This window comes from Callionymus lyra, chromosome 8, assembly GCF_982586985.1.
Source record: "Callionymus lyra chromosome 8, fCalLyr1.hap1.1, whole genome shotgun sequence".
Classification (NCBI taxonomy): Eukaryota; Metazoa; Chordata; class Actinopteri; order Syngnathiformes; family Callionymidae; genus Callionymus; species Callionymus lyra.
The window spans coordinates 7,107,568-7,125,000 of NC_141825.1; the positions used below are offsets into that span (position 1 = coordinate 7,107,568).

Consider the following 17,433-nt stretch of genomic DNA (forward strand, 5'->3'; position numbering starts at 1 on the left):
TCGTTTCCTTGATTCTCTGTGTTTGTCTCGGTGTTGTCTTGACCTTTTAAGTATATATGTTATTGGGTATTGTTTTGATTGTTTAAGCGCTTTGTGACCCTGGTCTAGAAAAAAGCCCTCTACAAATATTACTTACTTACTTACTCACCTTCAATGTTTGTAGTTTCAGTCACTTTTAATGCTACTCCTGTCAAGTTGAAACATCAAACCTATATTTGTGCAGAGCTTTACAATAAAATATAAAATAAACTAGCATGAAAATATTAACATGAACATAGACTAGTATGAAAATATTAGCATGTAAATTAACAAGCATGCAAATATTAGCTCGACCATAAAATAGCATGACAATATTAGCATGAAAATATTAACAAGAACATAGACTAGTATGAAATTATTAGCATTAAAATAAACTAGCATGAACATATTGCATTAATATAAACTAGCATGAAAATATTAGCATGAAAGTATTAACATGAATATAGACTAGTATGAAATGATTAGCATTAAAATAAACTAGCATGAACATATTGCATTAATATAAACTAGCATGAAAATATTAGCATGAAAATATTAACATGAACATAGACTAGTATGAAATCTTAGTATTAAAATAAACTGGCATGAACATATTAGCATGAACGTAAACTAGCATGAAAATATTCTTAAGCCCCGCCCACTTTTTTAAAATCTGGAGATTAAATCTTGTTGACCGTAACCACAACCACTCTGCTGTGATTGATCAAGATCGGAAGTTTGTCACCGCCCGTCATCAATCCCGTAAGTCTCCACCTCCAAGGGACTCATTGTATAAACAAAGCGGGGCGTGATTAAAGCTGGCCGGAGAAGGAGTGAAGCCATCATTACGTCATAATGGACTCTCGTAACCTTTCGTTCGCCCAGATTTCAGAGCAACAGTATAAAGTCATAAGTTGAAAACATGGTCATGATGAGGAACTTACTGTGTCTTGGAGAGAAGAACATTTACTACATGTCAGGAGAGTTGATCAGTAGTTGATGTTTGAACATCAACAAAACGATTTTAGTTTATGTCGCTAATTCATTTTCACCAGTTTAGATTTTCACTTATGTAACGTAAATCATATAACGTTTGTAAATGTTCATGAAAGAGTCAATGGAAGCTCCTGCACTCCCGTGAATGGACCCCCCCCCCCCCTCCTCCTCACCCTCCTCACCCCCTCCCTCCCTCCCAGCCGTTGCCAGGGTTTCCGTGTACTCTCGAGCAGACTCTGATCCGGGGCTGCAGTCATGGCGGATCTACTCCCGGACTGGACTCGCCTGCCTCCTCGCTGGAGTTACGGCGTGACTCGGGATGGACGCGTCTTCTTCTGCAGGTCAATATTTTTTTTTTCCCGCCAGCGACGAGCGTAACGTGTTTTTGTTTCCCGCGCGTGAAGTTGGGGGGTCACGAATGTGTCTTGTGTCCGCAGCGAGGAAGCCAAGAGCACCACCTGGCTGCACCCCAGCAGCGGCGAGGCGGTGGCGACCGGACACAGCGCGAGCTCAGGTGAGTCTCCGCGCGAGGCTCGGGTGTCGCTCGTGACGTCATCCCATGTTGTGACGACGTGTTTGAAGACCTGCGGAGAACTTTCTGTCAGCAAGACCCTCCAGGAGCCAGGATGAGATGAAACCTAATGGCGATTATTTTTACCACGATATTGCGATTAACACGCGATTATTTTCGATGTCTTTCTACTGTAATTCAATAAATAATTAATAAATGTTTCTTTGACATTGTTAAGATAAAACATCAAAATAAATGTTTATTAAGTCACTCCAATGACAGCTATAAACAAACGTGACATACAACTTTTAATATTCAACTAAAAAACTTTATTAATTTCGTAAACATTTACATTTATTAGTCAATAATAAATCACACCCACTTAAGTGCAGTCTAAACAAAACATTAATTATGTTTGTTTCTCCGTCGTCTTAAAGTGCGTCACCTGTACTACAAAATAGTATATTGTTATTTATACAATTTGACTACTGTGATTGTACAATATTTGGAGTATACACACACCAGTAGCACACGTACACACACACGTATTTGTGTAGAGATCTCAGGATGTCACTGGTTCGTTCACTCATCAGTGCTTTGATCATGTTAGAAGTTTTCAAGTCTCTGATGCTTGTTATTTCCACGTATAGGAGTGTAAGTGCCAGCAGTAAACCGGTCCAGGGTGTAAAGAAGTTTGGGGTCACCCTGGTCTCAAAACACATCAATGTCAAAGTAGATTAGTTTTCACGTTGAAATGATCCGTAAAATTGTTTACGATAAAATTAGAAATTGAGTTGATTTTCACCAAAATTGGAAACATAAAATAAAATTAGCATAATACTTCCTGTTTTTGTCTGTTTGTTAAATAATACATTTTGTTTGGTGTAAAGTGTACGTATGTAAATGTTGAATCTGAAGTACACTTCAGCTGGGGAGTTACTTGTTTTTTACTTTTTACTATTTCTTTATTTTTTAATTATGGGTAATTTAGAATTAATTTTCCAAACTTGACATCTTTGTCAATCAAACACCAGTCATTCATTCAAGTTTTTTTAGGTGGTTAGTTACAAGACTTTGGCAACAGTTGTTTTCACCCCTACAGTCAAACTTTTTCACACAAGGGGCTGAAATATTTGAGAAGTCCAGTGGGCCGAACAAAAAATGTACTGTTGCAATATTTTCTTTTCATTCTTTGAGGCTCAAACTATCCTAATTGTCTGTGTTTGATGGACACTGTTTAGACACACCGGTTAAACTTGTAACATTTTCTAGTATGTTCTTTATATTTGCACTTTGTTCTTGTTCTTATGAAAGTCTGCTGTGAACTGGAAACCCAATTTCCTGAAGGAGATCTCCAGAGGGATTAATAAAGTCTAATCTAAGTTATTTTAAGTTTTTCCATCTTGGCTGAGAAAAAAACAGACTAATTGAGTCGACGATTGAACAAAAATCTCTTTTTGTAATGAATTTTACGCAGTAAACCTGCAAATAATATGTTAAAGTTTGTCAAAGAATATTAAAAACATGCTTTAAATAGTGGTTGTCTAGCATCTCTCTTGGTTTTAATTTTGTAGTTCTGATGATTATTTGAAAAAGTACATTTTTATCTAAGCTAACCTAAGTTGCTAAAGCTTAAATTTAATCGTCTCAATGTTTCAGTTCGATATGAGAGCTTTATAAATGAATGTTTTTGATTGACAGTTCGACAACATCCATAAACGTCGCACACATGTTTTCAATCAGAATCTGCATCCTCTGTCTATGGTCTTGTGTTGACACCTGCCCTTCCTTTTCCCAGACCTGCCCACCGGATGGGAAGAAGGCTTCACCTTCGAAGGGGCTCGCTGCTTCATCAAGTGAGTTCAACACCGTCCTTCGACAGTTCACGCCGACACGCTCGTTCAGACACTTTCATGTCGCGGCGGATTTAAAAATACACTTGAATCCGTCAAAGTCCATGGTCGTCGGTTTGAAACCTTTGCTCCGCGCGAGTGTGTCACAGAAGTTAATAATTAGACAGAAGGTCTGAACAAATACCACACGGACGTGTCGCTGCCTCCTCCTTGTCAGACGTTCTCTATTTGTTTAGTCTTGAGTCATGACGAGCTGCTCCTTAATCTGGGGTTTGAAGAAATGATTGACTATCATGTGTTTGTTTTGTTTTTATTCACCTGACAATATCAGCGTCGTCAGGTCGGCATCTTATCAGCCTTTAGATCAATGTGACGTGGTAATGACCCTGTTTTCCTTATTACACTGTTATTACACTGTTGTTGTTGTTCATACAGGAAATACTGATGTAGGTCAGTACTGTAGCAAACGTCAACTGACGAACCTTGACACATCTTCAGTGATGTTCCCTGGGGTCACAGAGGGTTTCGGGTCCAGCTAGGGTTGATCAGGCCCTAGCTTGAGGGCCTCAACAACTCCCCTCCTCAACCACTGCCACCTTGAGGCTTGTGTCGGGCAATTGACGGGCTTATTGACATGTTTGAAGTTTGTGTTTGTTGGAAACCTTTGGACTGACATAATTCACGGTTTGTGGATCTGCATAGGGCAGATATACCAGCGAACTAACAGCTCTGTGCTTCACATAGAACTGGGACAGGCATTTAGTAAACTCTGTGTTCTTACTCACTTGTAAAAGTAAAAAGTGTGACTTTAAACCAGATCCGAGTTGTGTACTTTGTTAAAGTTAAAGCGTTAAGTCAGATTCCTTATTTGACAAAAACTGATAGTGAAGGAATGTTTGATAGTTGAGATAGATTGACTTTCAAAATGAAGGCATACTCCTATGAGATTCGTATTTCCTGTTAAGTAAACACAAGTTTCAATTGGCCTGTGACCTTGACTGCGAGACAATTTTGTCCCCTTGTTTGAGTTTGACACTTTGAGTTATACGAATGCATTAAGGGTCAGTAAAGGAGTAAGTAAGTTAGTGATTAATAGTCATTTGTAAAGAGCCTTTCTAGACCAGGGTCACAAAGCGCTTTAACAACCATAAACAATATACAGTTAAAAAAAATAGTTTAAAAGATCAAAACACATAAGACGAACACAGAAGTCCCAGAAAATCAGGGAAATCACAAATAAAAATATCTTAAGATGTTTCTTGAAGGAGTCAGTAGATCATCAAACACAGAGTAAGATCGTTCCAAAGCTTAGGAGCAACAGTCTGGAAGGATTTCTCTACTCTGGTCCAGAAGCGTGTTCAGGAACCATCAGTAGATTCTGATCCACAGACCTCAGAGCCCGAGCTGGGGTGTAAGGTTGGATCAGATCACTGATGGAAGGTCTGACCATGAATAGATCTGAAAGTAAGAACCAGAATTTTTAAATGGTTCTGAAAGGAAATGTGAGTTCTTCTAGTAGAGCAGCTCAGAATTCTAGCTGCAGAGTTTTGTATAACTGCAGAGGAAGCTTAGAAGAGAAGTTATATGTGGTATAAATAGACTGTTATCTTAGCACATGGTCATCAAACATGCAACCAGATGCTCATCGATTATGTGACGGATGACGTTGCTCAAGTTATTGAGTTACCGGCATCACAAGTCAATACACATGTAAATGTGAGTAGGAAGAACCTTGTTTCCATAATTGACAGAAATGAATGCAACATAATTATTACATAGTTGTCTTGTGGTTTACTCAGAAGAATTTCATTAATTAACTCAAATTATGATAAAATATACCATAAAAAATCATAAATAGCATGGAAATCAATCAATTAGTATCTAAGCTCTCTGCTTTTTTAAAATATTAAATACTCCCATTTACAGTATCTTTCCTAAAGATTGGGCGCAATACCGATGAACGAATTTCATACGTAAAGCAAAAAAGATTATAAGGCCCATTAAATATAATTAAAAAAAACGGATGAGTAAAACTTTATTCAACAAATTCACAATAACTCTCGATATTGTTATACTTCGACAATCCATCAAGTCGTGCTGATCATAGCTCTTAGGAAAAAGTATTGTATCGATATTCAATAGAAAAAATAGCGTAGCAAATTATATGAATAATAATAATAAGTCAATGTTTTATTGTTTTATTTTTATTAAAAACTAAATTTGGGCGGCTTTCAATTTTTCTTTAAACAATAGATATTTTATGGTTTATATTTGAATGAGGATTGTGTAAAATAAAAACAATTAGTTTTTAACAATTTTGGTCGACAATTAACATGTAAACATTCACAGTTTATCTTTGTGTTTCATTTAAACTTCTGGCCACTAGATGGCAGCAGTCATTACGTCCTCCGCAACCAGAGGGACAATGAAATCCCACGAGATCCTGGCGATGACTGAGGACGAGAGGAAACAGCTTTAAAAAGCTGATGTTTAGAAATATTTAAACTTCTGATGTCACTAAAATTCAGTGTCTCCTAAAATGCTTCCGAAGAATATGCAAGTTTATCGAAATACATCCACCAAATCGTATTGTGCGATCAGTGTATCGGTTCAGCCCTTGTAGCTTACCAACGTCGTAGAACGATTTTTTTTCGATACACTTACACAACAACAACCATGAATACATAAAAATAATAGATACAGCACTGTTGAACAATAGGTAATCATTTTTAAAAAACAATATATCGATAAATATATAGATTTTTCCTCACATCCATACTATCAACATCAACTGTATGGGGTTTTCAATTCCTTTCTGATTACTTTCCTGTTTATTAGTTTTCCTGAACTTTCACAAAAAGGGACATGGTTTACCTTATTCAGGAGGCAGTGCTTTTTTGGGTTAAATTAATGCAGTTTTATCGTCCAATCATAATTCAGCCCAACACTCCTCTTAACCTGAGTCTGGCGTAACCACTAGACCGCATTTCCAAGATGGCTGCCACCGCAGATTGTCTTACAAACTGTGAGTCATAACAGACCGGGGACGTCACAGATACTTTACATATATTTTTTAGTCTCTCGATTGTTACCCTAGAATATTTTGTGTGGTCAACTCTTTGCAAAAACATCTCTAAAATCCACTATAATTCTGTTAATGTTTGATTTGTTGGTCCTGGACAGATTTTATTTTCCAAAGGCGCCTAATTGTGGTATTAAAAACAGCATCTTGCTCATATGAATCACATCTGGTTGTGAATGATTGCAGTGAATTACCAGCGACGCTTTTGCCACTCGCAATCCATCACAAGGTGAGAGAAAATGTACCGACGTCAGAGGAGGAAACGAATAATTCACCGAAGGCTCCTTATAAAAAAAACATTCACCGAGGCTCATTTCCGTAGACTGTTTACAGCAAGAGTCCGCCGAGACCAGCGTTTGTTGTTTTACACTTCCAAATGTTTTATTCTGTCATAAAGCTTCGTGAACGCTCGACCAGCGGAATCAGTTCATGACAGCAGCAATCTGGACCACGGTCTTAAAATGGCAGAGTGGCCTCTATAAAACCAGGCTCGTTAATTTGACATCGTCTTCGTCTCACTCAGAGATCTGGCGACAGTTTAATGCGAGGACTACCTTGGTCAGCATTTGGAGGTTCTGAAGTTCTATGGAAGGTGGTCCATAAAAGATGTCTGAATGCCATTAACCTGAGTTTTACTTAAGTATGACCCGTGCAAGTAGTTAATGTTAGCAAAGCATGAATTAAAGAGAAACTAGACAATCGTGAGAGTTAACTGTGCTCTTTGCCCCGTGACGAAAAAACTATGAAAGCTTCAAAAGAGTAAAATCCCACGTTTATAATTTGGAATTTTATCTACAGTTTAAAGTTTGAATGGTGTTTATACGTGAACATATACCAGAGCAGGAGATGTTTGAAAAAACATAATGCTTCAGTCTCTGGTCATATAGTTTAAGTCAGAATTCTTTTTTTATTACAGTTGAAAATTGTTTCATTATAGTAGAAAATTGTTTGATTATAGTAGAAAATTGATTTTAAGTGTAGCATAGTGTAACATAGTGTAGCATAGTGTAACATAGTGTAACATAGTCTACCAAAGTGTAACATAGTGTAGCAGAGTGTAACATAGAGTACCAATGTGTAACATGGTGTAGCATATTGTAGCATAGTGTAGCATAGTCTAACATTGTGTAACATAGTGTAGCATAGTGTAAAATAGTGTAGCATAGTGTAGCATTGTTAGCATAGTGTAACAGATAATAGCATAGTGTAGCATAGTGTAGCATAGTATAACATAGTGCAGCATAGTGTAACATAGTGTAGCATAGTGTTACATAGTGTACCAAAGTGTAACATAGTGTAGCAGAGTGTAACATAGAGTACCAATGTGTAACATGGTGTAGCATATTGTAGCATAGTGTAGCATAGTCTAACATTGTGTAACATAGTGTAGCATAGTGTAAAATAGTGTAGCATAGTGTAGCATTGTTAGCATAGTGTAACAGATAATAGCATAGTGTAGCATAGTATAACATAGTGCAGCATAGTGCAGCATAGTGTAACATAGTGTAGCATAGTGTAACATAGTGTACCAAAGTGTAACACAGTGCAGCATAGTGCAGCATAGTTTAGCATAGTGTAGCATAGTGTACCAAAGTGTAACATAGAGCAGCATAGTACAGCATAGTCTAGCATAGTGTACCAAAGTGTAACATAGTGCAGCATAGTGTAGCATAGTTAGCATAGTGTAACATAGTGTAGCATGGTGTAGCATAGTTAGGATAGTGTAACATAGTGTAGACTAATCCAGTCAATAGTAATTGTATTAGAGTCAACAATGTAAGGCTATTAGCTTCCACAACATGTTAGCATATATAGCAGCGTATGTGATATAAAGGTTGAAAGTACGCAGGACATTGTGAAGGACTCGGTCCATTGAGAAACGTGATGCATCAGACGACCTGCCGTGGATATAAAGACGGAGATTGTGCTGACGTTGAAAGTCCTCTGACGGATGTTTTCAAGAGGATGCAGGTCATTTGTGTTATTGTGTGTCGACTAAATCACTCTCGGACAGGATTCCATGTGTTAGTGTACATTAAGATTCTCTGAGATTGAAAACTGATGTGTTGGGTTATTATGGTTACATTTCAGCATCACATCAATATTAAAAAATGATTAAAAGTGTTTGTTTTTATTTCTCTTACCCTTCTATGTTTCATTTTCATTCTATTACCGTTTCTTTTCTTCCTTTTGATTTTCTTTAACCTACATAATCAGGAGTGACGATAACTTTAATTCCTTCCAGGTACTTTCATCAAGTCTTTGCTTCTTTTCTCCCTTTTTTTCGTCACCGTTATAATCTTTAGCCCAAATTCCAACACACTAATCCGATTGTCCTATTTTCACGAGAAACTTTGAAGCAGGATTCTCTGGGGTATTTTGATTTTGCCATCTTAAAGTAAAATAGATGGTTGGTTGGATGTTATTGAAGGTATCTTTTTTCAAAAACAATAAAGTTGTATACACAGTAATAAATAAGTAGTAGTATTAAATTCCTTCAACTGAGAAACATCTCTAAACTTAAACTGTGACTTGTGATCCGTGTTTGTATCTTCTCGTTTAGATTATTGTAACAGTTTATTTTGGTGTCTAAAGAAGAAGGATCTGTCTCGCCTGCAGTTGCAAAACAGAAACAAAACTGTAGCCAGAATTCTGGTTCTTACTTTCAGATCTATTCATGGTCAGACCTTCCATCAGTGATCTGATCCAGACTTACACCCCAGCTCGGGCTCTGAGGTCTGTGGATCAGAATCTGGATAAAATTCTACCTACTATAAAATGTTGACTTAATAAAAGGCTAATGCAACAGTCATCGTCAGCATGTTCAACTATATGCAGATGATGAAGCTGTTTAGTTTGTTGAGCCGATAATGCAACACACTGTTCTAGTCACTGTTTGTGGGTCACAAAGAGAACAATGATCAATGAAATGTCCGGATCAATACTAATATAAGCCGACGTCCTCCGGTCATTATCATAATTGGTCCACTTCACTGCCTGTGTTTCGGTTGTGTAGTGTTACTTCAACTCACAACTTTGAAATTCCTTTGATGCTGTTTGAAGAGTAGTTGGTTCCAGTGCTGGAAACTCATTTGATGTTTCAACGATATGCCCTGAAATGTAAAAACAAAGAAATATGATTTTCAATAATTGTGTAACATACATATGTCTAATCCATTCTGCTACGTCCAAGGATCAGCATTTACGCTGTATCTGATAAAACATGTTGGATTTTGAACCTCGACAGCTGTGGTAGTTCCCTCAATATTGATTAGGAGAATAGTGTGAAAACTGTTGTCAGTGTGACCGTGCTCGGTGGAAACGAATCTGTACAGGTCTGTAGTAGCTGTGTGCAGCTCTCTGGTCTTTCTGCATGAAGGTTTCAGTGTAAAGGGGTGATGTTGGTTTCTAGGTTGGTAGTTAGTGAGATAGATAGGTAGATAGGAAGGTATGTAGGTGGATTTGTAGGTGGGTTGGTGGGAGGTAGGTAGGTAGGAGGGTGGGTGGTTTGATGGATGGATGGGAGGTAGGTAGGTAGGAGGGTGGGTGGTTGGATGGGAGGTAAGTAGTTAGGTAGTTAGCTAGTTAGGTAGGTAGGTAGGTATGTAGGTATTGTAGGTAGGTAGGTAGGTAGGTAGGTAGGTGGGTTGGTGGGAGGTAGGTAGTTAGGTAGTTAGGTAGTTAGGTAGGTAGGTAGGTAGGTATTGTAGGTATTGTAGGTATTGTAGGTAGGTAGGTAGGTATTGTAGGTAGGTAGGTAGGTAGGTAGGTAGGTGGGTTGGTGGGAGGTAGGTAGTTAGGTAGTTAGGTAGTTAGGTAGGTAGGTAGGTAGGTATTGTAGGTATTGTAGGTATTGTAGGTAGGTATGTAGGTATTGTAGGTAGGTAGGTAGGTAGGTAGGTAGGTAGGTAGGTAGGTAGGTGGGTTGGTGGGAGGTAGGTAGTTAGGTAGTTAGGTAGTTAGGTAGGTAGGTAGGTAGGTATTGTAGGTATTGTAGGTAGGTAGGTAGGTATTGTAGGTAGGTAGGTAGGTAGGTAGGTGGGTTGGTGGGAGGTAGGTAGGTAGGTAGGAGGGTGGGTGGTTGGATGGGTGGATGGGAGGTAGGTAGGTAGGTAGGTAGGTAGGTAGGTAGGTAGGTAGGTAGGTAGGTAGGTAGGTAGGTAGGTAGGTAGGTAGGTAGGTAGTCAGGCAGGCAGGTAGGTAGGTAGGTAGGTCATCTAAATTGTCTGTAAAAGAGTAAGAGAACAACTCTAACTACACCAAATTGTTATCTCCAGATGCTCTCGTTTATTTCCTCTGCTGAACGAGGGAAACACCAGCAGCCGGAATGGAGGCTAATCACAGCCCACACAAAGTGAAGCCGGAGACCAATACGTCAGTAATGAGAGCAGACCTCCTCATGTCGGCTGTAATTACGTCCTGGCTTCAATGTTTCATCTGACGACAGCCTGTCACTGTCCTTTGAGATCAATTTGTCGCCGCCACATGTTCATCAGTACAAAGTGCGGCATAAATATTGTAGAGGCACTTTCATCAGTTCAGAAGAGAAGGCAGATATTTAGTTCTTCGATGGTGTCGAGCAAGTCTGGCATTGATAAATGAACTCTTGAGAAATGTAGCTTCGGTTACAATTTAGGAAAAGTTGGAACCTGTTGAACTGATTTTTATGTGGGGAAACGAAAAAATAGCTGTGAAAGAAATCATTAAGGATAAGTTCAGAGAACTTTGTGGATAAATTAAATAGTTATTTATAGATAAATTATAATTGAAAATTGTTTAATTATATTGGAATATTGTTTGATTATAGTTAAAATTGTTAAATACAATAAAAACCTTATAAGTAACGCTCACACACGTTCAGAAAATTTTGCACACAGATTAAAAAGGCTACATAATCACACAACCAAACATTACTTTCCCTTTAACTCTGGGATATTCAAAAACGCAAAGACGTCTATTTCCACTGTGCGCTTGTACGGGTCTGTCTCGGCTGTAATGACTCATCTATGATTCATTAACTATTCATGAGACTACAGTGGCTTTTAGTTCACACAAATCAAACTCAAATTTTTTTCTACTAAATTGGAAAACGTCCACTTAAGAGCCGGGGATGCTGATTTTTCTTATATGAAAAATGTGATTTTCAAAGTGCACTACAACATTTATAGGATTGAAACTTGCGTAAGTAAAATGTGTTTTTGCTTCCCTTAGTGTCTGGTCTGCATTAGAACAGCTTTAACAATGATAATCATTATTAAGCTTCTACACATATTGTGGTGTAAAGAAATCATGTTACGATCCAAAACTTTTAACACTAGTATGACTTTATAGTATCAGCCAGAGTTACAGGTTTAAAGAAGGCCCACAAGTTGGAGACAGGCTCAGTGACAGCAGGGGTTCCACACAAAAGGGGAGGGATTTTCTCTTTGATCAATTGAATTTTGTCGGTGAAAAATCTAACAGAAGACAGGTGTGATTGGAGCAGCAGGACAAGCGAGAGTATTTATCGTGTCATACAACACTTTGGGGTTTTTCTTATTTACTGTTACCAGTGTCCGAATGTAATCAGATCTGGCAGTTTCCATCATCTCATTGAATGAGGACATCAGATCCCTGAGGTGAAGTGGTGCACCTCAAGTTTAGTGGACTTCAGTCTTTCGACAAAATAAGGCTGTGTACGTTTTTACATCACTTTTCTCTATAAGGTTGAGTAAAACCGTCCTGAGGCAAAACAAAGCCCTTTATTTATAAATGCTTCTTCAGCGATTTCCATACTCGGTTGTGAGGACGATGACGATGCAGAGACAATACCTTTTCAATCCCAAATCTTTAGAGGACGGCCGAGCTTCTTGGCTGTCGGTGCCGGAGAAGAGTCTGTTAGCGCTGATACTCCTCTGGCTGGTGTTATGTGATGGAGAAGGGAAACTAGTGGATGTGTCATCCTGCTCTCCGTCACGCTCTGTGGTAAAGCTGATCCTGACCAAGAAGCGACAGTAAACCGAGGAAGGTCTTCACCGTCCGCGGTGACGAGAGAGAATTTGTGCGACTCTATTACGTATCAAAGTAAAGAAAGATGTTACTGTCCTGAGGCAGACAAAAGAGTAAACATTTAGTTTATAGATGCTTCTTAAGGGATTTCCACACTCAGTTGTGAGACAGAACAATGGTGTAAATGTTTTCTCTTATGACGAGGAAATCTGACTCATGTTTTAAACGTTAAAGGTTAAAGTTTTATATTGGTTGTGTTAAAGTTTTATATTGGTTGTGTTAAAGTTTTATATTGGTTGTAGCAATAATGATAAAAAACCAAAAGTAATAGATGAAATAAAATTACTATACTTTAGTTCATATTTTGAGCCGTGAAATATGTTTGATCAACTATGAACTAAACTAGTTCATTTTGAAGTTGGTGACACAAACTTTGAACTAGTTCACGAAAAAAGTGAACTTTCCCAGCACCGGTGAAGAACAAACTGAGATAATTTAGATAAATTGAGCCTTAACATATAAAAAGACAACATGGAAATCTGTAGTTTTCCTGAATTGACCTAATAACTTTATAAACTATAGTGTCATGTCTTGTGAATTTTTTTTATTATGACTTCTTTGAGTTTTGCTCAGAACCTCCGCGCCTGTTGCTGCGACGGCTGCAGCTCCTCAAGCAATCAGTCCTTGCAGCAGGCAGACATTTTAATCTTCGCTGCATCACTTATTTAGCATTTTTCTCCGCCCGGTTTGTTTCTTCTCGTCTGGACTATTGTAACAGTTTGTTTTCATGTCTTAACAAGAAGGAGCTGTCTCGTCTGCAGTTGATTCAGAACTCTGCAGCGAGAATTCTGACCCGCTCTAGTAGAAGAACTCACATTTCTCCGGTCCTTAAAACTCTTCACTGGCTTCCAGTTTCTTTCAGGATCAACTTTAAAATTCTGGTTCTTACTTTCAGAGCTATTCATGGTCAGGCTCCTCCTTACATCACTGATCTGATCCAGCCTTACACCCCAGCTCGGTCTCTGAGGTCTGTGGATCAGAATCTACTTATGGTTCCACGCACACGGCTCAGGACCAGAGGAGAGAAATCTTTTCAGGCTGTTGCTCCTAAGCTTTGGAACAATCTTCCTCTCTCTTTGCGCTTGATGGAGTCTACTGACTCCTTTAAGAAACATCTTAAGACGTTTCTATTTGTGCAGGCTTTTCCTTGAATTTCTCGAACTCCTGTGTTGTTCTCGGTGTTGTCTTGATCTTTGAAGTATGTACTGTTTTGAGTATTGTTTTGATTGTTAAAGCGCTTTGTGACCCTGGTCTCGAAAAGCGCTATATAAATATATATTACTTACTTACTTACTTACTTATATTGGACTGTGATATGGACACTTACGATTCTGGACAATTCTCCGTGGAACAGTCATTTATATTGATATAGTTGTTCTCTAAATTAACGTATGTTTTTGCCTTTTGATTGGTGATTACACTCCGTGTTTGGGTCCGCCTCATTCCCAAGATCCACACACTGTGGTTTTCCATTTCATTTAAAGATACTTAATGATGCTTGTTTCAAAATAGGCATTGTTTAAGACCATCTTTTTAGTGGACTGCTAAAATATTTGTTGGAGTTTGACACTGTTGCTGTGTATTGTAGTGTTGTTGTCTGTTACACAATTTGCTTTTATATGGAATTTGAATTTATTTTTTTTGTTTGGGTTGAATAGCTCGATGAACTTTGGGAGGGAAACTGGAGAAGCATACATGAAAAATCTTCACAACTAATTTCCCATTTTCCCATCTAACATCATAACTCTATGAATATTGTGAACTGGATTATAAAAGCATCACAACCGTATAAATTGTGTTATAACTAGTGATTGATAAACTATTTTAAAGAGTCTAAAATCTGTTTCTAGTTCCCGCGTCACTCGCTTGGCAATATATAAAATCCAATGATATCAAAAGGTGATAAAATCCAACACAAAGGGAGAAAGGTAATGATGGGAATACTTGTGTCACACGTGAGCATTGTTTAAATTCCATTGATGTGTAAAACATGTTTGTAATGATGACTTTGATTTTTAAATCCCCATTATGACTCCATTCTCCCTCTAGTGGAGGAAGTGCTTAATATTTAGTGATGGAAAACAAAACTAGGTGCTTAAAAACAGTAATAACCAGACAATTTGTTGGACAAATTTTTCATTGTGTATTAAAACACTTTTCTGATGTTTCTGATCAAACGTGTCTGGAACCATCTGTGTTCGTATCAGTTGTCAGGTCACACCTTGTTTGTTGTTCCACATCCATCATTATAAATATAGACCTCATGTATTTACGGCTCAACGTACAATTTATACGAGTCTTAATCCTGGAAAGTGGACCAGACGTGGTGAGTGCGGGTCCACCTCTGGGGTTTTAGCGGGATCATTTAGCCCGCGGTAATTCTTCGCTTCAAAGCCTCTTAGTTGTGTCTTTGATTTAATGCTGAGACTGCGGTGAATATTCTCTAATCCCTGCTGTAATCTGCAGCTCGCTGTCCTCTGCTGATGGTTCAAGTGTAAGACATGGTTCTGGTCTGATAGAACTGCTCCTCAATCCAATTGGATTCCGAAGCGGCTTCATTAAATGATGTGGGAATAGACTCTTAAATGTTGCTCTCTCACCTCCTCTAATCTAATGCTCTGTTCCGAGGACCTTGGAAGCTGTCACTCAATTTAAAAGCACATTCTTGGCAGGAAACTGTCCATAGGAAACTAAACTTTGTGAATGATATGAACATTCTATGCTCGTCAGTGTGTTTGTTTCCATGTCTCTGTGTACGTTGAATATAAGTCGACAGGTATGAATGAGACGCTGTCAGACATGATCACGTGTTACGAGGTGACTCGAGAGTCGTAGATGATAAAATCAATAGTCAGTAGAAAGTCAACTTAATGGTGAATCAAATGAATCCAACTTGAAACAAGGAGACGCGAGAACAAAGTCAAGGACAAAAATAGACTCCGGGCGTTGGCACATTTCCACGTCATCAAAAAAAAAAATCATACTCCACAAATATACTCTGAAATCCCTTTTTTTAGTGCCATGGACCAGTTTGATGTTGGTGTTACATTCACGTACCTTCAGATAAAAACTGAAAACCTGCAAAAACAAATGTTAAGTCTATAAAATACCTTAAACTTCTAAGACGTAAAAAACATGTAAACGTATGTCTTTTTTGGTAACTTTCTCTCTGGAGATGTATAGAGTTGGTTTGTGACGCTGTAGTAACAAAGATATATGTGTAGTATTGTCGAGTACTTGACTCTGGTGTTGTAGTATTTACAGACCACATGACTCTTGACGAAGTCGTAACTGCTTTCATTCGTTTTCTAACCAAAATATGTCCAAACATCAGCTTTAAAAGCTGCTGGAGTCACTGTATCCTCTCGTTCTCTGTCATCTTCTGGATTTCATTTCATTGTTCTTTGTAGGACCTAATGTCTGTTGCCATCTAGAGGCTGGAGGTTTAATTGTTACACAAAAATGAACAACACCATGAATATTTGCACGTTAAATGTAATGTTATTCATTTATTTGAAACACACTTGAAATATAAACCATGAAAGAGAAACAGTGAAAAAGATACAAAATAAATTGAAAAAACTTAAAAAATACAAAAAAACATGGTCAAGGAAAGAGACATTGTAATTTATCGCTGGGTCGGTATTTTCTAACACAAGTAATTTACATTGTTGTGTAGTTTTCAGGTTCTTTTGGCTAAAGTCGTGAAGTTAATTTGAGTGGTATCCTCTCATGCTCAGTCATCTCATTGTTCCTTTATCTGTGGAGGCCATAACAACCGTTGCCATCTATCCATCCATCTATCCATCATCAATCCATCTGTCCATCATCCATCCATCCATCCATCCATCCATCCATCCATCCATCCATCCATCCATCCATCCATCCATCCATCCATCCATCCATGAACACCCGTGAAGTCTCAATTCATCTTGTCTGGAGACGAGCAGTGATTGACAAGTTGTTCTCAGTTTATTGCAGAGCTGAGGGTCGTTCTCTGGCCTCTCCCACGCTCTGTCCTTCATCCAACTGTTGTGACTGAGCAAATATTTGAAGACTCTGTCGAGTGTGTCCCCTTAAATAACGTTTGACGTTTCCTGGTGGTCTTCACAAGTCGAGTCGTTACCAGAGGAATCTAGTCTCACAGACGCCTGAAGAATGACCATGTCAGTGATTATAATTGTACAACCTTCTATCTCTAATATCAAAACAATTATTACAGACGTTCAGTGGCTCTTTTATTTTGGTAAGTTTCTCTAAAATTAAGCTATTGTAGACTATCATAATTAAAAAAAAAAACTAGTAATTTTTGGTAAACAATGATGTTCAAAACATCACAATGATTTAATAACATTAAAATGATGAAAATGATGAAAATAAAGCAGTCAAGGTTCAGACTGTTGAAAAGTGTTTTATTATCTAATCTCGTCTTTTACATTTGTTTCAGTAAAAAACTTTAAGTCACAAACTTTTTTTTACCATTTTCAATCGTTGTTCACTTCGGATCAAACACAATTTTTGTTATATATTCTATACTGTTCTTGTCGAACAAGAGGTTACGAGAGTCCGTTATGACGTAATAATGGCTTCACTCCTCCTCCAGCCAGCTGTAATCACGCCCTGCTTTGTTTGTACAATGAGTCCCATCAAGGTGAAACTGATTATTTTAGACTTTATTTTCAAAAATATTAAATGGTAAAAAAGTATTTTTGTTTACGAGTGATATGAACTGAATGTAAGTAAATCAAATGTAAAATATCTTATCACCAAATGCTAGTATTTAGTAGAAGAAATGTGTGTATTTGTGTTGTTGTGTTGTTGTGTGAGCGCACATTCACAGTGTTGTGAGAGGATTCATGCATCAACACTAATGGCTGCAGCTCTCAGACTGTAGTATTAGTGCAGTATCAGTGAAGTAGGTGCGA

The 17,433-nt window shown here is 38.0% G+C and overlaps 1 protein-coding gene across 6 annotated transcripts in view; it reads left to right on the forward strand.

Moving 5' to 3' along the window:
• The first annotated feature begins 1,262 nt into the window (after positions 1-1,262).
• Positions 1,263-17,433, forward strand: part of LOC148073513 (pleckstrin homology domain-containing family A member 5-like) — a 108,137-nt gene continuing 91,966 nt past the window's right edge. For all 6 annotated transcript variants that reach the window (XM_087797279.1, XM_087797273.1, XM_087797271.1 and 3 more), the window contains exons 1-3: positions 1,263-1,355; positions 1,452-1,528; positions 3,324-3,381. In XM_087797279.1, the coding sequence (XP_087653405.1) occupies positions 1,270-1,355; positions 1,452-1,528; positions 3,324-3,381 (221 nt within the window). In that variant the 5' untranslated portion in view covers positions 1,263-1,269. The remainder of the gene's footprint in view (positions 1,356-1,451; positions 1,529-3,323; positions 3,382-17,433) is intronic.